The sequence below is a fragment of the Muscardinus avellanarius genome, assembly GCF_963383645.1.
Source record: "Muscardinus avellanarius genome assembly, chromosome: 3".
Lineage (NCBI taxonomy): Eukaryota > Metazoa > Chordata > Mammalia > Rodentia > Gliridae > Muscardinus > Muscardinus avellanarius.
Window position 1 is genome coordinate 67,939,414 of NC_137788.1, and position 24,728 is coordinate 67,964,141.

The window sequence follows — 24,728 nt, forward strand, 5'->3', positions numbered from 1 at the left end:
GAAATCATATCCAAGAAATCACTGCCAATTTCAATGTTGTGAGGTTTTATGACCCAGATTTTCTCCTAAAAGTTTATAGTCTTAAGATTTATATTTAGGTCTTTTATCTATTTTGAGTTAATACTTGTATATGGGATTAGGTAAAGGTCCAATTTTATTCTTTTCCATGTAATTATTATTTTTCAACAATATTTAGTTAAAAGATTATTATTTCCACCACCAAATGTTCGTGGAAACCTTGTCAAAAATAACTTGACAATATAGGGAAGAATTTAGCTCTAGGCTTGTATTTAACTCCAATGGTCTATATATCTGCCTTTAGAACAGTACTACACTGTTTCAATTATTGTAGCTTTATATGGCTTGAAATCAGAAAATATATATCTGCTAGCTTTGTTCTTTTTCAAGATCGTTTTGGGTATCTAGAATTCATATTCCATATTAGGATAGATTTTTTTCTGAAAAATAAATATATAAATATATGATAGTTTCACCTAAAAAAACAGAAAAAAATATGCTCTAGTAAGAAAGAAAGCAAAAAGAAATATTGAAATGCTATCTTTAAATCATCAAACGCTTGGTATCAGACAAATGAAACTGTTATATGAGATTATCATTTTTAATTTTGGATAAATTGCTATAATACTAGATGTCAACCACTAAGCCAAGCATGGGAAGGAGGGATGGGGAGAAAATGGGGTGGGGATCGGGTGGGGGCTGACTGGGCGATGTGTGCATGTATGTCTACAAAAGTTTGTATCCCACTATGATGTATGAATACAGTGCACCAATAAAATAAAATTAAAAAAAAAGAACAAAATTATGTCATTTGCAAGAAAACGGAAGGACCTAGAGAACATTAGGTTAAGTGAGATTAGCCAGTCACCGAAAGTGAAAGGGTCACGTGTTTTCTCTAATATGTGCAAACTAGGGAGTGTTTGAGATACCAGAGGAACTCCAGACAATGGAGTAGTAAACTCAGTGGAGCCAGGGCGGTAGTCTAAAAGACAGGGAAGAAGGCTGAGGTTCATCTGTGAAAACACCACTGACTATGTGAATATACCAATGTCAATCTCAGTACTGTGTATTGGGAAAGGGGGAACTGGGAAGGCTGGGGACAGGGGCCACCAAGTGCTGTGTGCATGTATGTCACTATCAACATGATTCATATTATGATGGAGACTATAATTCATCAATAAAAAGCATATTGTTAAAGAATCCATCTTCAAGCTGAATGTCGTGGAGCACATCTAAAATATTAGTACTTGGGAGGCTGAGATAGGAGGGTCTCAGGTTCAAAGACAGCCTCGGAAATTTAGAGAAAGGCTCAGCAACTTAGTAAGAACTTTTTTGAAATAAAATAAGGCTGGCAGTGTAGCTCAGAGGTAGAACATCCCCGGGTTCAATCCCCAATCCCACAAAAAGAAGAGAGAAAGAAAGAAAGGAAAGGAAAGGAAAGGAAAGGGAAAGAAAGAAAGAAAGAAAGAAAGAAAGAAAGAAAGAAAGGGTATCTATCTTCCTTACACATATATGTATGTATGTGTATATATATACACACATATATATATGGTACTGGGTATTGAGCCAGATGTATAATAAAACATATAAAATATATCATGTGTGTGGTGGTGCACGCTTGTAATCCCCGTGCTTGGGAGGCAGAGACAGGAGGATCGTGCAGGTTCAAAGCCAGCACGCTGGCATAAGAGACCCTGTTTCAAAAATATAAAATAGGTCTGGGAGTGTAGCCTGGAGGTAGAAGGGCTTCCAGGAACCCCAGTACCACCAAAAAAAAAAAAAAAAAACATACACACACACACACACACACACACACACACACACACACACACATATATATATATATATATATATATATTTTTTTTTTTTTTTTAAAGCAGGGTCTTGCTAAGTTGCTGAGGCTGACCTCAAACCTTTTAACCTCCCAAGTACTGGGATTACAAGATTGCACCACCACACCTAGCTGACTTTTTTTTATATACTAACCAAGAATTATGTGGCAAGATCAAGTCTGCAGTGAGACATGAGGTGATCTGTTATTTCACAGGATGCATGATCTTCTATGAGCAGCACTGAATTTCACCTTCCTAGTTAGAGTCATATGATGCATATTCCAAGATACTAAATGAGAACTATGAACCGACTGGGCTCCAAGAGCCTCACTGTGAAAATTACTGGTGTGAGTCTGAGCCATGGAGAGTAATGAGCAGGTGATTTAATGTGACCTGTAGCACCTAGAAGAAGCAGTCTATCTCTACGTTTAGTTAAACTGATTTTCTTCAACTTCAGGGACTAAGTTGACCCCAGAGTCTCTCGGGAAATCTTGTCAGGTCTCCCTGGAGTGGGCGGACTCCATTTCCGGAGCCCCTGGCTCTCCGCTCACTCTAAGCCTGGTGATCCTTCCACGCAGTTACCCTTGCACATCCTGGACCTGCATCTCCTCCCACCCGCCCGTATTCATCCTCAAAGTTCAAGTTCACAGGTGGTCCTTGTGAAGATTCCCATCCCACCATCACCTCCTCGGCTAGTCAAAGTGGACGGCACACTGTCTTTGGTGTCTGAGCCTTGCGGTTGACAAATCACTCTCCCGCACAATATTGTCTTCATAGGGATGAAGTCTTGAGTCCAGAGTATCTGAATCTTCGGTCTCCAGCCTAAACACAGTACCTGGCAGATGGGAAGAATCTAGAAATGTTTGTGAATTTAATGCAACCCTGAGACAGTAGGGAAGCGTAGTGGACAACAGCTTGCTTTACGAAGCCTCCACCTAATTTTGTCTTTCTCAACTTAGGTTCAAGTGACCTCGATCCTTCTATGATGCTGGAATCTGGGGAGATCATTGACACAGGATCTGACTATGAAGATCAGGTAATTAAAATCCAAAAATATTTTTTCTATGTAATATTTTTCATTTTAGACTTCACAAATGTTTTGTGAACATTAAAACTGTAAGCCTTCGTTGTGTGACATCTATGGATATATCTATAACATATTTCCTGATTAAAAAAATATATAGTAGCCTACAGCCTTCTTCTACTCTTTAACCCTCTCTTATCCACAGATCCAAAATAGCAGTTGACTAAGGAAAGGTTTATGGTCAAAAGTTACTTGAGACAGAAATAAGGTTCCCTTGCCTAAGAATTTGCTTATGTCTCCAAACCTTCCCCCCTAATAAACTAAAAATATATACTGAGATTCAGCTGCAGGTTCAGGGCTCTGCTGTTCCATTTCTAACCTTTGGATTGGAGCAGTCACAGAGGGAAACACAGCCAAGAAGTTAAGTATATGCTCTCCCTGAATAAAACAAAAGAAAACTATCTAGGTCATTTTCTTCTCAGCAGAAGAATCCCTCCTATTGCTATATTTTAATGATCTCAACTAGTTGACAAATGGTCCAACTTCCTAATTAGGCTTTATTTTTTTTAAAAAAAAGGATAATGCCTGAAACGCTCTTACCCCTCATCAGTACTTCTCAGCAGTAAATCAAAACCAAGTGAGCATGCTCGTTTGTTCCCATTTGCAACTAATATATGTCACAAACAGATCTGACCTGGGTCCACAAGACATGGCTGGCTGCCCATGGTATTTCCAGAAACTATTTTCATGAGCACTAAACTTCTTCCTTGTATCTCTATGCAAGGAAAAGATAATAACAATTACCATAGTCATTTTTTTATATTTAGTAAACATTTGTTACATCCAAAACATTATTCTAAGCTCCTTATATTATCTCACTAATTCTTCACAATATCTCTAAAAAGCAGTAATTATTATTTCTACTTCACAGACAAAACTAAATAAATAAAACAGAAAGAGATTTTCCCAAGGTTGCACAAGGAGTTGCATGTGAACCTGGGGCACGTTCACTCACACCAACACCGCGCTGCCTGCCTTCCTGACCTTCAAGAACGGGCCGCTTAGAGTAAGGGAGTATATTGCACATTTTTGGAGCTTTTTCCGTTGCTGACTCTTAAGGCCTCAGCAGAGGCAAATGCCAAACAACCACTCACAGTCTGCGTCTAAAATTATAGATTGCACAAGAAATGACACTTAACAAGACAGGCAGCAACAAATGGGAGGCTTCACACCCCCAAGAGCTAGAAATAATAGGAAACTCTGAGAGAGGTCTTAATATAGGAATATTTTGAATATTCAAAAAAAATAAAGGAAAGACTAGAAACCAGGGAACAAGTGCAAAAAAGAATGGAAAGAAAAAAGAAAAAATAGATATTCTAGGCACAAAAACTACTGTTGTTGAAAAGGTTTCGATTAACAGGTTGAAAAGTTGACCGGAAGCTGGGCACAGGGGTGCACACTTACAATCCCAGTACTTAGGAAGCTGAGGCCAGAGGATCACAGGTTCAAGGCCAGCTTCAGCAACTTAGACTCAGCAATTTAAGGAGACTTTGTTTCAAAATAAAAATTTAGAGCCGGGCGTGGTGGCCCACGCTTGTAATTCCCACACTTGGGAGGCGGAGACAGGAGGATCGCACAGGTTTGAAGACAGCCTCTCTGGCTTAAGAGACCCTGTTTCCAAATTAAAAAAAAAAAAAAAGAAAAAAAAAATATATATATGGTAGGTCTGGGAGTGTAGCCCGAAGGTAGAAGGGTTCCCAGGAACCCCAGTACTACCAAAATTAATAATAATAATAATAATAATAATAATTAATAATTAATAATTAATTTAGAAAGGGACTAGGGATGTAACTTAGAGGTAGAATGCCTTTGGGTTTAATTGCCAGTACCAAAAAAGAAGGAGGAGGATGGAGGAAGGAAAACCGAAGGGGAGGGGGGAAGGGAGAGGAAGAGGTTAACTGGACACAGCTGAAAAGGCTTAATGATACAGTAGACGTCTCCTATAAGGACCAGAGCTAAATAGTTGTCCAGTACAGGAAGAATTTGGTAGGCCTTGAGCATGGATGAATGAACCAACATTTGTATTTTTAAAGTTCCAGAAGGAAGCCAGGCGTGGTGGCACATGCTTGTAATCCCTGCACTTGGGAGGCTGAGACAGGAGGATCGCACAGGTTCAAAGCCAGCCTCAGCTATTTAATGAGGCTCTCAGCAACTTAGTGAGACCCTGTTTCCAAATAAAAAATATAAAATAGGTTTGAGAGTATTGCTCAGAGGTAGAAAAGCCCCTGGGTTCCACCCCCAGTACCACCAAAAAAAAAAAAAAAAAAAAGTTCCAGAAGGAGAGAATGGAGAGGATGGAGCAGAGACTGTTATTTAACCAATAATAGTTGTGAATTTTACAGAGATTAAAAAAAAAAGATAAATTCCCCAGATTGAATTAACACATCCAGTCCAGAGGAGTAAAAGAAAAATTCCCACTCTTTTCATTTATTCACCCAATAAGTATTAATTGAGCACTACTGTGTGCCACATTTGGGTATTTGGAATATATATAATCATATTAAACAGGCAAAGATTCTCACTTCCATAAATTTACAAGGATTCTCACTTCCATGAATTTCCATCCTAGTAGGAAAGACAAACAGTAAAAAAAATAAATAAATAAATAAGCATAATAAATCAGTAATTCTCCAGAATGTCAGAAGTGATAAGCTATTAATAAAAGAAAAAAAAAGGAAGTGTAAATCAGGGTAAGGGGTTAGGAATACTGAGAAGGATAGATTATAATATTAAATAGAATTGTCAGTGTTAAATGGGATGCCCATATTAAAGGAGGTGAGTTGTTCTTTTTTCTTACCTCCACGCAATACCCTTAGCCCTTTTTATTTTATTTTATTTTATATTTATTTTGTTTCATTGTTTGTTTGCAGTGCTGGGAATGAAACCCAGGGGCATTTTACCTCTGAGCTACACCCCCAGCCCTACTTTTTATTTTTTTTGTTTTGAAACAGGGTCTCACTAAGTTGCAAAGGGCCTCACTAAGTAGCTGAGGCTGTCCAGGAATCCTGATCCTCCTGTCTCAGCCTCCCACATGCTGGGATTACAAGCATGCGCCCTCAGGCCCGGCTTTTTTTATTTTTATTTTTTAATCTTGAAACAAAGTCTTGCTAGGTTGTTAAGTCTTGTAACATTGCTGAGACTGTCCTTGAAATTCGATCCTCGGATTATAGGTATGCACCACCATATTCGGTTAAGAGATAAGATTCGAACAAAGACAACATAAAATGTAAAAAACAAACAAAAAAAATGTAGAGAGTCAAAATACAAAAGACAAAAACAAAGTACTAAAGGTCAAAAGGCCCCTAGTGGTGTGTGTCTCTCTCTCTCTCTCTCTCTCTCTCTCTCTCTCTCTCTCTCTCTCTCTCTCTCTCTCTCACACACACACACACACACACACACACACACACACACACACACACAGAGGCATTGCCTATAAAGGAACAGCACTCTGGGCAGCAGCAGATTAAATGAAGCTGCATCTTGCACCTGCTGTATTGAATGCCTGTTGTAAACCAGGCAGAGGGTTTATGGTTTATTGCTAATCCCTGCAACAACTCACGAAGCCAGCTCTGTTCACCCCCAATTTACAGCTAAGAAAATTGAGACTTGTAGAAGATAAGTGATTTCCCAAGACCACGCAGCTAACGAGTTACAGAATCAGAAATCAAACTCAGATCTGCTGCCTCCAACTCTATCTTCTACTCTCACCGCTCCAAAAGAGCCATTATCAAGGTCACTGCTAATGCACTCCCAATTCCAGTTAACACTTTTCAGTTATATTCTTATATAACTGCCTTGGATCTTGTAAACCAGGATTCACCAAGGTTTTTCTTTATTATTTTTTAATTTTTTTATTGGTGCATTGTGTGTGTGTGTGTGTGTGTGTGTGTGTACACATATATATATGTATTTTTTTTTTTTTTTTTTGCGGGACTAGGGATGGAACCCAGGGGCATTCTACCTCCAAGCTACACCCTATTTTTTTTCTTTATTTTGAAACAGGTCCTTACTGAGTTGCAGAGGGTCTCACTAAGTTAATCATCTTAATGGAGTACAAGATGGTAGAGGCACACATGCACACATCACCCAATAAGCACTTACCCAATTCCAGCCCCATTTGCTCCACCAAGATTATTCTTTATGATAAATATTTTAGGCTTTGCAAGCAACTGCTCAGGCTTTGTTGCAACTACTCAAACTCTAACATTGTTGCACAAAAGCAGCAGTGACAATATGTAAACAAAGGAGCAGAGCATGGCCAAGTCACAACAAAACTTTATTTATGAGTAGAGAATCATTTTCATGTGATCTATTTCAACCATTTAGAAATGTCACCCCATGTCCAGTGGGGTGGTGCACAACTCTAATGCAGTACTAGGGAGGTTACGACAGGAGGATCACAGGCTCAAAGCCAGCCTCAGCAACTTAGCAAGACCCTGGCTCAAAAATAAGATAAAGTAATATAACATAATGTTCTCCAGGTCTTTCTATATTCTTGCAAATGACAAGATTGTGTTCTTATTTATAGCTGAATAGAATTCCATTGTGTGTATTTCCCATAATTTTGCAATCCATTCATCTCTTGATGGAGACCAAGGTTGGTTCCATATTTTGGCTATTATGAATTGTGCTGTTATGAACATGGGTATGCACATGTTACTATAGTTCTCTGGTTTCAACCCCTTTGGAAAGATACCCAAGAGTAGTAGAGCTGGATCATATGGGGGATCCATTCCCAGTTTTCTAAGGAATCTCCACACTGATCTCCATAGTGGCTGAACCAGTAAGCTCAGAAAGAGAAGGAACATATGTTTTATCTAATACGCCCAAACTAGGGAGTATTAGGGACACCAGAGGGATTCCAGATAATGGAAGGGAAACCTCAGCAAAGCTAGAAAGGAAGGGTAGGAGAGGAAGGCTGAGGTTGATTAATGGAGGAGCTACATTTGTATATGTATAAAAGTATGAATATAGCATGGTTTAACTGGACACTCATTGTTGAGAAGGGGAGGGGAAGTGGGGGGAGGGCACCAAGCAGTCTGAATGTATGTCATTCTCAATATGATCCACATAAAAATAAAAATAAAATAAAAAGGATTGGGATATATCCCAGAGTTAAAACTCCTCTGGGTTTAATTCTTGGTACAAAAAAGAAATCCAAAGTACTAAAATAAAATAAATTTTATTATAAATAAAATAAAATAAAATAAAAAGGGCTGGGTTGTAGCTTGGTGGCAGGTTCAATCACCAGAACCAAAATAAAAGAAAAAGGCAGCAGGGTAGATTTAACTTATCGGTCATAATCTAGTGGCCTTTACCATCCCCCCATTCTTGACATTCTAGTCTTTAATATTGTTCTTAGTGCTTCATGTTTATTTCCTAATTTTATCCTCAGACAACTCTTTAGGATAGATATTACTATTATTGTATCAATTTTACTGATGAGGACACCAGGGTCCAGAGAAATCTTGCAGTTAACTGAAGGTCACAGCGCTGGTAAGAAGCAGAGCCTTGGTTCAAATCCAGCAACCCAACTGCGAGCAAGGTGGAGCTAGTTGGGCTGGGTTGTTCCGGGGTAGCAGAGAAAACGCAAAGCCTGAGCGCTTGCCTTCCAGAGGCACGTCTGTGGTGACCTCCAAAGGAGGAAGGTTCACCTGCTTCTAACCACAGGTGACCCTGTCCCACATCTGGTAGCAGCCCTGGGCACTGGCTAGAAGGCTGGAGAGCAGAGTTTCCTGGTGTGCTTAGTGGGCACCCAGCCAGCCTCAGCCCGAAGCCCTGCTCTCAGCACCTCCTTCCTGTGCTCTCGCCCCAATTCTCTGTTTTCTCAGTCTTGGTTTTCTTGCTGAACTCTTCCTGGGTCCATCATTCAAATGTGCATGATACCCCAGCATCCAGCCATTTTTCCTTTTTTTTTTTTTATGGTACTAGGGATTGGGCATTCTACCTCCGAGCTGCACCCCCAGCCCAATTTTTATTCTTTATTTTGAAACAGGGTCTCACTGAGTTGCAAAGGGCCTCACTAAGTAGCTGAGGCTGTCCATGAACTGCAATCCTCCTGTCTCAGCCTCCCAAATGCTGGGATTACAAGGTGAGCTGCCACACCTGGCTTACTTTTTTATTTTGAACCATTCAGTTCATTTATTTTGAACTAAGTTGCTGAATGATGTTCTTGCTAAATTACTGAGACTGGCCTCAAAGCTGAGATCCTCTTGCCTCATCCTCCCAAGTACTGGGATTATGGGTGTGCACCACCATTACAGTTGTGCCTGGCTACACGTTCTCCTCTGAGAAGTTTGGTAACAGCCTTGCTCTGGCTTCACTCAGAGCCCTGGGTGAGCTCCTGTTGCACATGTCTGCCTACTAAATACCCCTAGTTGGATTTCCCATGTGAATTTCAAACTTAACACGTCCAAAACCAAGCTCACCATCTTCCCCCACAAAATCTGTTCTTCCTTCTGTTTTCTCTATTTCAGTGAATGATACCACCATCCCCCTCCCAGCTGCCCAAGCCAGAAACATGGGCGTCTTCCTCATCTCCTTTCTTTCACTTCCACATCAGCTTGGTGGGGAAGCTGGTCAGTTTTGTGCAGAGATTGCTCCTGCCCTCCCCAACCCCTCCATCTCTGCTTTGGTTCACAGCCTCAGCCTTTCTTCCTTCAACCACAGGGACAGTCTTCTAACCAGTCTCCTGTTCCAGTCTAAACCCATGCAGATGGCCTCTGTGAAAGCAGGTTGTCACAGCTTTCAACTGCTTAAAAACATTCTTGAATGGGGCATGGTGGTGCATACCTTTAATCTCAGTACTCGGGAGGCTGAGACAGGAGGATTGCAAGTTCGATGTCAGACTCAGCAACTTAGCAAATGCCCTTATTGATTTCAGCATTAAATCAGAATCTCAACATAATACCTGCAAACCTACAAATCAGAATCCGACTCCTGCATCCCTCTCTAACCTCATCCCTTGCTAATCATCAAAACATACTGGCTGCCGCAGCCACACCAAGCCATTTGCTGTGTCTTGAAGTGGGGTGTACTTTGCAGACTCTTCCCTCTCTAGGGCAGCTTCCTGAACCCCTTTACGTCCATCCCAGATAATCCCCACTCATGCACCATCAGGACCAGCCTTCTCCTTAAGGAAGCCCTTCTCTCACTGCATGCTTGGTGTCCATGACCCCGTTGTAATATTCTTGCATTTCATGGGCTATGTTCTGCTCTGTGAATCATCCGTGGTTGCCCCATGGCCTGGTATATGGCATTTGTTCAATAAATGTCAACTTCTTTTAAAGGCATGAAAAATTAACTCTAGTTCTACTACTTGAGTGTGATTTTGGTGCCAAATATGGTTCCACATGTCTGTAATCCCAGTACTTGGGCAGCTGATACACAGGGATCTCAGGTCCAAGGCCAGCGCCACCAAATTTTAGCAAGACTCTCATCAACCTAGCAAGACTCTGTTTCCAAACAAAAATAAAAATGGCTGGGGGTGTAGCTTAGAGGTAGAATGCTGCTGGGTTCATTCCCCAGTACCAAAAAAAAAAGTGTGTGTGTGTGTGTGTGTGTGTGTGTGTGTGTGTGTGTGAGAGAGAGAGAGAGAGAGAGAGAGAGAGAGAGAGAGAGAGAGAGAAGAGAGAGAGAGAGAGAGAGAGAGATTTGGGGGGGGATAACTTGCTGGTCCTCTTTTGAGCCTTAGTTTCCTCTGTACAAGGCTGGAGTACAAGTGGCCTTGTATAGAACAAGTGCTCAAATAAAAGTCTCCTTTTTGCCCTCCACCAACCCTGGCTCAGACTGAACTTTCTATAGGCACGAATGCTCCTCTGTAGATGACAAAGGCCACAATTTCTTCCTCTAAGTGGAAGCTAATTGGCACGGAAAGAACTTAGAAATCTCTACTCTGTCCTGAGCACAAGTAAAAAGCTGAACATGCTGAAAAATTAAGTCTTTTCTTATAGTATACTTCCCTCGGTGCATCTGTAATTACACATCACAATGAGGTTCAAAGTGATAGAAACATGCAAACACACATCAATTCTCCTTGCCTCCATCACATAAGTAAGGCAATAAGACAAAGCTACTACACTAAAAAAAAAAAAAAAAAAAAAAAAAAAAAAAAAAAAAAAAAAAAAAATTGAACCTACAGCGAGGCGGATCTCAGCTTCCCTGAACAGAAAGAAACCCACAAGCAGAGCTCTGTGGGAACCAGCGCCGGGATGGGAAAAACTGAACAGGGACAATGGCTGGAGGCTAGTATGGATGAATCTGGGAGTTAAAATCTCCAGGGGGAGCCAGTGTTAGGGAGGCCCCAACATGTTTGTGAAAATCACCTCCAGGAGCTCTATCAGGTGCTCACAGTGAGTATCAGAAAAAATATTCCTGCCAGGCTTCTGGCAGGAAGAGAAAAATAACTATTGTGAAAGATGTCAGGGCATTCTGTTGTTCTTAACAAGGCTTGCCCTCAAGAGAAACTATTTTACCAAAGCCCAAATTACCTGGAGGAACAGAAATGCCCAACTCCATTCCCCCTATCCACCCTGCATCCCTGAAAGGTATATGTACAAATAAGTAAATAAGAATCACTGGTGACTCTCATGGTCCAGGGACCCAAGTTCAGCAAAAGATGGAGAGCAAATCATAGGACTATGGAGTGCCCTTCTTCCCCCACACTTTACCACTAAATTATAGTTACTTTTACTTAGTACATCATGTCCATTTATCAAGAAAAATTATAAGGCATGCCAAAAAGCAAAATACACATTTTTCATAGACAAAACAAACATCAAAACCAGTCATAGATGGCAGGAATGTTTGGATGATCAAGTCAGGAATTTTTTTAAAAACTATTTTTAATATGTTAATTGGTTTAGTTTAAAAAGTAGGCATGCAAGAACAGAGGGATTATGTAAGCAGACAGAAAATATAAGAAAGGATCAGAAAGTGCTAGAGATTTTTTTTTAAAAAACACTGAAATAGAAATGAAGAATGTCTTTGATGGGTTAATTAGTAAACTGGACACAGCTCAGGAGAAAAAGCTCTGAGTTTGAGGATTTTACAGAAGAAACTTTCAAAATAAAAAGGCAAAGAGAAAAAAATTCTGAAAAATAGAACTGAATATCCAACAAATATGGGACAGCTACAAAAAGTATAATGTATGCATAGTGGGAATGCCAGAAAGAAAAGAAAAGGAGAGGAACAGAATCAACCTTTGAAGCCACAATGTCTATGAATCCCTACCCGCCCCCCCAAATTCTGCCAGACACTAAACCACAGATCCAAAGTTCAGAGAATATAACCGATGATAAACGCCAAAAACAAAGCAACATGTCATTTAGGCATGTCATACTCAAAGTGGAGACTATCAAAGAAGTCTTGGGAAATAAACATCTTACCTACACAGGAGCAAAAATAAGAGTAACACCTGACTTCTCTTTAGAAGTCCTGCAAGCAAAAAGAGAGTGGATTGGATTAAAATATTTAAAAACTGAGGAGGAGAGGAATAGCCTAGAATTCTGCACCACACAAAATTATCCTTCAAAAATAAAGGGAGAGATACTTTCTCCAACAAATATTGAGGGAATTTATGGCCAGTAGACCTGCCTTACAAGGAATGCTAAAAGTTCTTTAGAGAGAAGGAAAATGACATAGTTCAGAAACTAACATCTAAACAAAGGAAGAGCATCAGAACGTGAATAAGTGAGGTAAAATAAAAACTTACTTTTCTTATTCTTAATCTAACACATGAAGGATGGCAGCATGTTCAAAGGCACCAAAGCCAATATAGAAGGTCAATCAATGGCCAAGTCTGGAAGAAAATAGTTCTCTCAAAATAATAATAGCAAAGTATATGGTTATGTGTGCTTATGTTTATGTATGCATATGCATACATAAAAACATGCATATAAATATATGCTCATGTATAAGTAAAGTGAATGACAGCGATGATACAAGAGATAGGAGGGAGGAATTAGGACAATTCTGTCATTATAAGGTACTTACACTCCCTATAAAGAGGTATGATGTTATTTTAAAGTGGATATGGACCAGGTGTGGTGGCACACACTTGTAATCCCAGTACTTGGGAGACTGAGATGGGAGGATCACAGTTTCATGGCCAGCCTCAGCTGCTTAGTGAAGCCTTCCACAACTTAGTGGGCTCTTATTTCCAAATAAAGAATAAAAATATGGCTGGGACAGCATTCGGGAGGCTGAGACCTGGAGGATCATGGTTCGCGGACAGCCTCAGCTACTTAGTGAGGCCCTCTGCAACTCAGTGAGACCTGGTTTCAAAATAAAGAATAAAAAATAGGGCAGGGGGTATAGCTCGGAGGTCAAATGCCCCTGGGTTCCATCCCCAGACCGCAAAAAAAAAAAAAAAAAATATGGCTGGGAGTATAGCTTGGAGGTAGAATGTCCCTAGGCCAGATACAGTGGTGAATGCCTGTAATCTCAAAAATAGGGAAACTAAAACAGAAGGATAACAGGTTTGAGGCCAGCCTTGCAACTTAGTGAGACCCTGTTTCAAAACAAAAAATAAAAAGGGCCAAGGGTGTAGCTCAGAGGAATGTCTTTGAGTTTTATCCTTAAGAATGTCCTTGGGTTTAATCCCCTATACCAAAAAATAAATAAATATAGATGAGCTATACATATTATTGCAAATTACAGGTCAATCACTAACAAAAGGTGAGAAAAGAAATATAACCAATATGCTAAAAAGGAGAAAAATAGAATGCTATAAAATGCTCAATTAAAATGAAAAGAAAGACAGGATTATTGTTAAGATATGGTTCACATGTGTCCCCTAAAGGTTCCTGTGCTGGAAGCTTAGTCCTCAGTGCAGTGGAAACACATCACACAGTTGATAGAAACTCTAAGAGGCAGAGCAGAGCCTAGTGCGAGGTTCACCACCTCAAGAGATAAGCGTAGCTCTCATGAGACCTCAGTGTTTGCAAGAGTATTTTGTTAGAAAAACAGTGACATTTCCCCTGAATCTTGTCATGTAGTAGTGCTCTTTCTTTCTCCTTCTTTCTCTCTCCCTCCCATATGCACACACACACACACACACACACACACACACACACACAACATCATGGCAAGAATGTGGGGGGGGGGGTGAGACAGACTCCTGCCATGATGTTATCTGTCGTGCTGCAATATAGCAGAAGGCCTTTCTTAGAGTAAGGAACATGTTGATGCCATGCTTTTGAATCTGGGAACTAAGTAAACCTTTTTGCTTTATAAAGCACCCATCATTGGGTACTTGGTTAGCACAACATATAACACAGGAAGAAAGTATGAAAGACAAAACTAGATATAAAGAACAAGAGTAATAAACATAAAAAGTAACTAATATGGTAGATATTAACCCCATTATGTCAATAATCACTTTAATTTGAAATTAAAAACACATAATTTTTTTAGCACCAAGACAATTAAATACTTAAGTATAAATCTAACAAAATATGTACAAGGTCTATATGAACAAAACTACAAAACTCTGGTGAATTATATCAAAGAAGAATTAATCAAACAAAGAGATATCCCATGTTCATGAACAGAAAAACTCAATATTGTCAAAATATCAATTCTCTCCAACTTAAATCTATAAAATCAATGCAATCCCAATCAAAATTATAGTAAATTACTTTGTGACTATTGAATAACTGATAGATGAACAAGTAAGAGACCAAGAATAGCCAACTTGATATTGAAGGAGAAAAACATAGAGAACTGTCATCATCTTCAATATTTATTATAAAGCTACACTAAGATGGTGTGATATTGGTGGAAGAATAGACAAAAAGATCAATAGCACAGATAGAGAATCTAGAAATAGACCCACATACATATAGTCCATTGATCTACAAAGCAGCCCAGATAATAGAATGGAGCAAAGATGGTCTTTTAAATAAATGATGAAACAACTGAAACATGCAAACAAGAATCTAGACACAGACCTGATACCCTGTGCAATAATCAACTCAAAATGAATAATAGACCTGCATGTAAAATGTCAAAATGTTAAGCTCCTACATAATAACACAGGCAAAAATCTAGATGACTTTGAGTATGGCAATTACTTTTTAAATATAATACCAAAGTCACAATCCATGAAATACGCAATAAGCTAAGCCAGGGGCAAGTCATCTAGGCAAAACAAGTTGCTGAGCTTGCATGCTGGAACTAAAAATGACATAAGGTTGACAAAGGTCATATCCAGGAAAATACCTATAGACATTTTCTGTGTACATTTTTGCTCACACAAAACACCTGCTCAACACAGAGAAGACAATAGCTTAGGTTCTTAAAACCCTAGAGCTATACCTTTGCAGCTTAAGCTATCCAGGAGAACAAATAGTTGCCCCATAATAACAGCAGAGACTTTTCCCCAAAAGACAAAAAAAAAAAAACCAAAAAACCCACTGATGGAGATGACAGGCCATGTCATCAGTGTTCTCCACACTGAAGCTCAGAGACACAGCCGTTCATTCTGTGGGTGTTTATTTGAGTGTCTACTACATGTCAGGCTCTGCTTAGGGAACAGGGGTAAAACAGTGAATATACACATGGATCCTGCCTTGACCAATGGAGCACATACCAGAGAATGCTGAGTGAGCAGAGAGGTTGCATTTAAGGGAACAGGGGAATTTCTCCTAAAGAGACTTTCTCATTCATCTACTCAACTAGGATAGATGGCGCACCTGTTCTCAGTCAGGCATTATCCTAGACTCCAGCAATAAATTGGAGAATAGGAGAAATAATGTCTCTTCTCTGGCTTACTTACTTCATTCAGAAAATAAGAGAGGGTTGTATATATCATGGAAAATAAACCTAAAGGCTGGAGACATCTGCTGTGAGGAAATGCCTGTTTCCAGTATCAGTATAGAAAGCAGAGTGCGTTCACATATCGTGTGAAATCATTGCCTTTTGCTTCCAGCCCACGATTGTTCACAATGAGAATAACGCTTTGGGTTTTCTTTTGATCTTCTAATCTACATTTAAATTAGCATCACCAATCTCTGCCTTAGGTCCTACTCTGGCAGTAAAGAAGATTCCTAGCAGAAATTGAGTTCACATAACTTCCCTTCTCTTCATTCTTGAGTTTATATGTACCTTTGTTTATTCAACCAGCTTCAGCACAGAGCTGTACCTACCACCTGTCTCCAAGCTGGAGCTCCTCCTAAGTCCTTAACCATGCCCCTCTTGTCTTCAGAACCTTGCTCCATTACTCCATTAAATGGTATTGCTGTGTGTGTGTGTGTGTGTGTGTGTGTGTGTGTGTGTGTGTGTGAGATAACTGAACTCAGGGACATTCTACCTCTGAGCGACACCCCAAGCTATTTTTATTTATTTTATTTTTTATTTTGAACCAGGGTCTGCTAGGTGGCTGAGGGTCTTACTAAGTTGCTCAAACCTGCAATCCTCCTGTCTCAGCCTCCCAAGCCCCGGGATGACAGGCATGGGCCACCGCGCCCAGCTCATTATTTTTGTGTCTCTTCCCCCAACATGGTTTGCTTCCCTGCCCTCTTAAAGTGCTGTGTTCACCAAGTTCCCTCCTGATCCCTCCTCTCACTGCACAGCGCTTTGCCCATGGCCATGCCCATGCTTCCAACTCCATCAGTTTACTTATTCATGCACCTACTGTAAAGAAAAGCTAATGTGTCGGCCTCTATATGACGTGCCGAGGATACAAAGGTGAGGAAAAAAAAACCTACAGTTCCTTGATCTTAGAGCTTACCACAGATACAAGTGATAATAGAATAACCACATGAGCCCAGAGCCATGGCTCACACCCATAATCCCAGCACTTGAGAGGCAGAGACAGGAGGATCGCAAGTCCAAGGCCAGCCTCAGCAACTTAGACTCTTCAGAACTTCATTAGACCCTGTTTTTTTGTTTTTTTTTTATTAATAAACAACAAATTTTATTTTTGCAAAAAATCATAATTATTTTTCCATTGAACAAAGTGAACAACATAAAAAGCTCTTACCCCAACATGCTTAGCACCCTGGTAAGGTGCATTTATCTCTTTGAAATTGTTTTTTTCATTTACTAGAATAGTGACCAAAAAAAAGAGGAAAGATACTGCTGATTCCCAAGTACACATAGCCTAAGAACAGGACATACATAATAAGACTCTAAATTTTAAAAACCAGGGAAAACTTCCATTTAAACCACCTTGTATCACTGTAGTCACAAAGAACCAAAAATAATTTGGTTTGGATTAGTTCTGTTTCCAAGAGTGAGAAAAGAGGATTATTTCAATAATTCAGGCCAAAATAGCACAACTTTGTCTAAAACAGTGGTTTTTCAACTCTGGTTATGTCTTAGAATCACCTGGAGGGTTTTAAAAAATGACTAATTTCTGGGCTTTCTCAAAACTATTAATTTGGAATCCCTGGGATTTGGGGTGTACATATTAATGGTTTTTTTTTAATAACAATTTTTTTATTGAACATAAATAGTATACATTTACACTATATTTGGTGCCCTCCCCCCCCCGCCCCCATTTTTCCTCCCCCCCCACCAATGGTTGTCCAGGTTAACCATGTCTTATTCATAATTTTACACATGTTCAAGTGTAGACCCTTATTAATCAAGACCGGCCTTCCTCCTCTCCTATCTTACCATCCAAACTTAGCTAGTATTTCTCCTTCAATATCTGGAGTCCCTCTGGTATTCTTTGTGTTTCCTAGTTTGGGCATATTAGAGGAAACATATGTATCTTCTTCTTCTGTGCTTGGCTGATCTCACTTAATATAATGTTCTCCAGGGCTTTCCATCTTCTTTCAAATGATATAATTTTGTTCTTCTTTATGGCTGAATAGAATTCCATTGTGTGTATTTCCCATAGTTTTGCTATCCATTCATCTGTTGATGGAGATCTGGGTTGGTTCCATATTTTGGCTATTACAAATTGTGCTGCTATGAACATAGGTATGCATATGTTGGTGTAGTTCTCTGAATTCAACTCCTTTGGAAAGATACCCAGGAGTGGTATAGCTGGATCATATGGTGGATCTATTCCCACCTTTCTTAGGAATCTCCACACAGATCTCCATAGTGGTTGAACTAGTTTGCATTCCCACCAACAGTGTAAAAGAGTTCCTCTTTCCCCACATCCTAGCCAGCATTTGTTGTTATTTGATTTCTTTATGCTTGCTACTCTGACTGGGGTTAGATGGAATCTCAGTGTAGTTTTGATTTGCATCTCCCTGATGGCCAGTGATGAAGAACATCTTTTCATGTATCTATTGGCCCTTTGTATCTCTTCTTTTGTGAAGTGTCTATTTAGTTCAATTGCCCATTTCTTGATTGGGTTGTTTGTTTTGCTAGTGTAGAGTCTTTTGAGCTCTTTGTATACTCTGGATATTAGCCCCCTATCAGAATGGTGGCTGGTAAAGATCCTTTCCCATTCTGTAGGCTTCCTCTTTAGGTTATTGATAGTTTCCTTTGATGAGAAGAAACTTTTTAGTTTGATGTTATCCCACTTGTTTATTCTTGCTTTAATTTCCTGAGCTTTGGATGTTTTGTTGAGAAAGTTACTGCCTGTGCCAATATGTTGTAGTGTTGAACCTATGCTTTCCTCTACTAGCTTCACAGTCTCAGGTCTAATTTCTAAGTCTTTGATCCATCTTGAGTTGATTCCTGTGTTTGGTGAGATATAGGGGTTTAGATTCATCTTTTTACAAATGGTTAGCCAGTTCTCCCAGCACCACTTGTTGAAAAGGCTGTCTTTTCTCCAGCGTATGTGTTTGGCCCCTTTGTCAAAGATTAATTGACTAAAGATGTGTGGGTTTGTTTCTGTATCTTCTATTCTAATCCACTGGTCAGTATATCTGTTTTTGTGCCAGTACCAAGCTGTTTTTACTACTATTGCTCTATAGTATAGTTTGAAGTCTGGGATTGTAATGCCTCCTGCGTGTTTCTTGTTATTGAGAATTGCTTTGGCTATTCTAGGTCTTTTCTTTCTCCATATGAAATTCATGATTGATTTTTCTAGGTCTCTGAAGAATGTCACTGGTATTTTAATGGGAATTGCATTGAACCTATAGATCAGTTTTGGCAGAATGGCCATTTTGATGATATTTATTCTGCCTATCCATGAGCACGGGAGATCTTTCCATCTTCCAAGGTCTTCTTCTATTTCTTTCTTTAATGTTTTATAGTTTTTGTTGTAGAGGTCTTTTACATCTTGGGTTAGGTTTATTCCTAGGTATTTTATTGGTTTTGAGGTTATAGTGAATGGAATTGTTGTTTTTATTTCTTTCATTGTGGATTCGTTGTTGGCATAAAGAAAAGGCACTGATTTCTTTAGGTTGATTTTGTAACCTGCGACTTTGCTGAATTTGTCAATCAGGTCCAGAAGTCTTTTGGTTGAGTTCTTTGGGTCTTCCAGATAAAGGATCATGTCATCTGCGAATAAGGATAATTTTAATTCCTCTCTTCCTATGTGAATTCCTTTGATTTCCTTCTCTTGTCTGATTGCTACAGCAAGAGTCTCAAGGACTATATTGAAAAGGAGTGGTGAAAGTGGGCATCCTTGTCTTGTTCCTGATTGTAGCGGAAATTCTTGCAGTTTTTCCCCATTCAATATAATGTTGGCTTTGGGTTTGCAGTATATTGCCTTAATGATGTTGAAGTACTTTCCTTCTATCCCAATTTTTTGCAGTGTTTTTAACATAAATGGGTGTTGGATTTTGTCGAATGCTTTTTCAGCATCTATTGCTATGATGATGTGGTTTTTGTTCTTGGTTCTATTTATGTGGTGAATAACATGTATTGATTTGCGTATGTTGAACCAGCCTTGTTTTTCTGGGATGAAACCGACTTGGTCATGATGTATTATTCTCTTGATATAGTTTTGAATGCGTATAGCTAGTATTTTGTTTAGAATTTTTGCATCTATGTTCATTAAGGATATTGGTCTGTAGTTTTCCTTTCTTGAGGTATCTTTACTTGGTTTGGGGATTAATGTGATACTGGCCTCATAGAAGGAATTTGGAAGAGTTCCATCTCTTTCAATTTCCCGGAACATGTTATGCAGTATTGGTATTAGTTGTTCACTGAAGGTTTTGTAGAATTCAGCTAGGAACCCATCTGGGCCTGGGCTTTTCTTTGGTGGAAGAATTTTTATTGCCATTTCTATTTCTTTGGTTGTTATTGGTTGGTTTAGGCTTGCTATGTCCTCTTGGCTAAGTGTAGGAAGGTTAACTGTGCTTAGAAATCTATCAGTTTCTTCCAGGTTTTCAAGTCTATTGGAGTATAAATTTTTAAAGTAGTTTCTGATAATATTTTGAATTTCTTCACTATCTGTGGTGATATCTCCTTTTTCATTTCTAATTTTTATAATTTGAGTTGATTCTCTTTTTCTTTTGGTCAGGTTGGCCAGGGGTTTATCAATTCTATTAATCTTTTCAAAGAACCAACTTTTTGTTTTATTGATTCTCTGAATTGTTTTTTTGTTCTCTATTTCATTTATTTCTGCTCTAATTTTGATGATTTCTTGCCTTCTGCTGGCTTTGGGAATAGACTGTTGCAGAATTTCTAGATCCTTGAGTTGTGTCATTAGGTTCTTTACTTGGTGGTTCTCCGTCCTTTTTATGTGGGCACTCAATGCAATAAACTTTCCTCTTAGTACTGCCTTCATGGTGTCCCATAGGTTTTGGTAGGTTGTGTCTCTGTTTTCGTTTGCTTCCATAAATTTCTTTATTTCTTCCCTAATTTCTGCTCTTACCCATTCATCATTCAATAGTGTATCATTCATTCTCCATGAATTTGAATACTTTCTTTCGAGTTTCCTGTTGTTGATTTCTACTTTTATTCCGTTGTGGTCTGAAAAGATGCAAGGAATTATATTACATTTTTTGAATTTGCTGGTGTTTTCTTTGTGTCCCAGGATGTGATCAATTTTGGAGAAGGTTCCATGGGCTGCTGAGAAGAAAGTGTATTCTGTAGTTCCTGGTTGAAATACTCTGAAAATGTCTATTAGGTCCATTTGGTTTATGGTTTCCTTTAGTTCTAAAACGTCTTTACTCATCTTTTGCCTTGAAGATCGATCCAGTGGTGTGAGAGGCGTATTAAAGTCTCCCAGAATTATTGTATTTGGGTCTACTTGGGATCTTATGTCCAGAAGGGTTTGTTTTACAAATGTGGTTGCACCCATATTTGGGGCATAAATATTTACTATCATTATATCTTCTTGGTATAGTGTTCCTTTTAGTAAAAGGAGGTGCCCTGATTTGTCTCTTTTGATGTGTTTTAGTTTAAAGTCTGTTTTGTTGGATATTAGGGTTGCTACCCCTGCTCATTTTTGGTCACCATTGGCATGGTATATCTTTTTCCATCCTTTCACCTTCAGCCTGTGGATGTCTTTGGCTGTGAGGTGTGTTTCTTGCAGACAGCATATATTTGGATTATGTTTCCTAATCCACATTGCCAGTCTATGTCTTTTGATTGGTGAGTTAAGTCCTTTGACATTAAGAGATATTATTGAAATATGATTTTTGTTTTCTGCCATTTTGTGTTCTGTCTACTCTTGCGTGGTGTGATCTTTCTTCTTTACTTAAGTGGCCCACTTATTAACTTCCTCTCTTCTCTGATTCTGAAGTCTGCTTCTTTTTTCTTCCTTATGGTTTATTTAAGAATTTTCTCTAGTGCTGGCTTTGAATTCATGAATTTTTTGAGATTCTGTTTATCGTGAAAGATTTTGGATTCACCATTGATCTTGAATAGTAGTTTTGCTGGATAGATGAGCCTTGGCTGGAAGTTATTTTCTTCCAGGGTCTGAATCACGTCGTACCAGTCTCTCCTAGCATTCCTAACCTGGGTTGTATAGTCTGGGGTGATTCTTATTGTTTTGCCTCTATATGTCACCCGTCCTTTTGTTCTCGCTGCTTTTAAGATTCCTTCCTTAGCCTCTATATTGGTCATTTTGTTTATTATGTGGCGTGGAGTGGTCTTTCTTTGGTTTTGTCTCAGTGGAGTTCTGTATGCCTCCTGGACTTGAAGATCGAAGTCTCTTTCCATATTTGGAAAATTCTCTGAGATTATTTCCTTGAAGATATTACAGATGCCCTTGGTCTGTACCTCTATCCCTTACTCAATGCCTATTATCCGTAAATTAGGGCACTTCATATTATCCCATAATTGCTGGATGTTTAGGTTTTGTTGCTGTAAAGATTTCTGTATATCGCTGACTGTGTTTTCGGTTTGGGATGTACTGTCTTCTAATATTGATATTCTGTTTTCCATTTCATCTAATCTTCCAGAGTTTCTTTCAATTGCTGTCTTCATTTCACTTATTGCCTCTTTCATTTCATTCCAGACCTCTTTCTGATTCTTTTTTAGTGTTTCTAATTCACCTTTAACCTCCTCTATACTTGTTTTGAATCCTTTCATCATATTGAACAACAAGATTCTGAACTCCCCTTCTTGCATTTCTAGTAGGTCAGTATTCGTGATTTCTGCTGTCTCTTCATAATTCCTGGTTCTCATATTTGTAGCGGTCTCTGTCCTGTTTTTCTGGTTTCTACCCATCGTTCGTGAGTATTATGCTTAGTCAAATCTTAATATTAGGAGTTGGGGTATCGGCTAGTCAGCAGAGCCTTTCCAGTGTTGAGGGTGGGTGATGTGGGAGGAGCTGGGGTGATTAGTAAAGGAGTCGGATTAGGTAGAGGATATGTTTAGGTTGAGAAAGACTTTAAGTATGGTAAGGTGAAATCTTGCTAGGAATGAGAGAGAGTTAACTACTAGGACTCTTGTCGTTCGTGGAGTAATTATGAATGTAAGAAATACTTAGAGTATTAGACCAGGAGGTATATTATGTGGAAAAGTTTTGGGGGAGAAAAGTATGTAGGGTTAGTGTGGGAAGGTTTGTAAATAGGGGTGATGGAAGGAGCAGACAGACATAAAAAAAGAATAGAAAAAAAAATCCACATAAGATACCAAGACTATTATGTAATCCAAGAAAAAGGGAGGAAGACCAATCAAAGGAGGAGAATGAAAATAAAGGAAGGAAAGAGGAAGAGAGAGGACAAAAGAACAAGAATAAAATAAAAGGAGCTAGCAGCTGTGTGAAATAAAAAAATAAGGCAAACTATCCAATATATATATAAAAAAAACAACATGTGAAAGTAAGAGAAGTGTGGTTGAAAGAAAAAAAAATAACACAGCAATAACCATACCAATACAAAAGCACTGTAAAAGCAATATAAAACAAAACATCCACATTAAAAGTAAAATAAACAGTCCTCCTTATTTACGCATATGGGGTCAGGTCTATATAATATGTGCGTATCTGATTGCTTTGGTAACTTTCAGAATACGATCCAATGTCTCTTAGTTTTCTTTGTACTCTATTTTTTATCTTCTTAGGTCACTCTGGGTGTTTGGACACCTTCTCTCCTTTAGCTGCTTTAGGTTTATGTGTCCGGATGTCTGGTTTCACTTTTATTTGATTCTGTACAATTCACAGGTTCTGCGAAATTCTAACCTGTGGTCAGTACCTCTGCACTCACCACCCTAGACTCCAGCCTGTGCTTCCCTACAACACGGGTGGAGCATGACCAAGGTATAATTAGAACCTCCCCCTGAGGTCCCGTGCAGATATTGTGGCCCGATGGATTTTCCTGTGTCTCTGGAAATTCCAGCTGGGTTAGCCGGTGTGGTCCCAAGATGTACCCTGGGCAAATGGGTGCTGGTTCCTGGGTGCCCACGCTTGCTGCCAGAGCTCTGCCTATTCCAAGAGTGCAGGCTGGGTGTGCTGCTTTTACTGGACCCAGGAGTGAGTGGATGCAGCTGTCTGTTGCTGCTGGTATGCTCTTCCAAGGTGTATTGAGCTGAGTTCTCGCTTAGAACTAAGCCTCTGGCTAGCAGGAGGGTGGGAACACCCAGCGGTGGGCCAGGAGTGCAGGATAGGTGCTCAAGGATCCAGTGCGTGGTGCCCAGTAATGGTCTCTGCCTCCCGCGGGATGTAGAAACTGGGGGTGCCCCAAGGAGATTTCCAGTTTACACAGGGCTTTCGCAGCCTTGAAGGCAGTCTCTGGCAAGGTGGCGGGGGGGGCTAGACACCCAGGTAGGCTCCAATTTAGTGGAGAGAGTGGGACAGGCAATGACTGCTAGCAGGGAACCGGGGCGCAGACAAGGTGTGCAGAGGGGAGTGCTCGGGTCTGAGGCTTGGGCGTGCTGGGGTGTTGGAGTGCAGCGCACGCTAGGGTCCGCACTTCCCTGGGCGCCCGCAGGTACCTGTCTTCCTTGGTTCAGGATTCGTGGGAGTCTCTATGCTGTTGTGATCCAGTCGCTGGTGATCTTAGAGCTTACCACAGATACAAGTGATAATAGAATAACCACATGAGCCCAGAGCCATGGCTCACACCCATAATCCCAGCACTTGAGAGGCAGAGACAGGAGGATCGCAAGTCCAAGGCCAGCCTCAGCAACTTAGACTCTTCAGAACTTCATTAGACCCTGTTTAAAAAAAAAAAAAAAAAACTAGATAGGGCTGGGTGTGTAGCTCAGAGATAGAATGCCCCTGAGTTCAATCCCCAATGCCAAAAAGAAAAAAGAAAAAGAAAAAGAAAAACCACATGAAAGAAGTTAAAACTGTGGGAGGTAGTTGGGAGAAGAGAATGTCCTGTCGGTAAACGTGGGCAGCGGAGTAAGGAGCTAGCTTCTCAGATGCTTGGCTTGAGTTCTAAAAGAGAAGAGGTAGCCAGGTATGTGTGAGCGTGAGAAAACAAAAAAGAATGTAGGGAACCACTGGGGATGTTCAAACATAGGAAACGGGAGGCCTTGCAGAG

At 39.7% G+C, this 24,728-nt stretch overlaps 1 protein-coding gene across 6 annotated transcripts in view; it reads left to right on the top strand.

Annotated features, from left to right (window-relative positions):
• Positions 1 to 24,728, top strand: part of AK5 (adenylate kinase 5) — a gene marked incomplete at both ends in the record, with an annotated part of 316,611 nt that overhangs the window by 174,538 nt on the left and 117,345 nt on the right. For 5 of the 6 annotated variants that reach the window (XM_080692434.1, XM_080692433.1, XM_080692437.1 and 2 more), the window contains one exon: positions 2,810 to 2,886. The exons of the other annotated variant lie outside the window; for it this stretch is intronic. In XM_080692434.1, the coding sequence (XP_080548560.1) occupies positions 2,810 to 2,886 (77 nt within the window). The remainder of the gene's footprint in view (positions 1 to 2,809; positions 2,887 to 24,728) is intronic. 6 annotated transcript variants of the gene reach the window in all.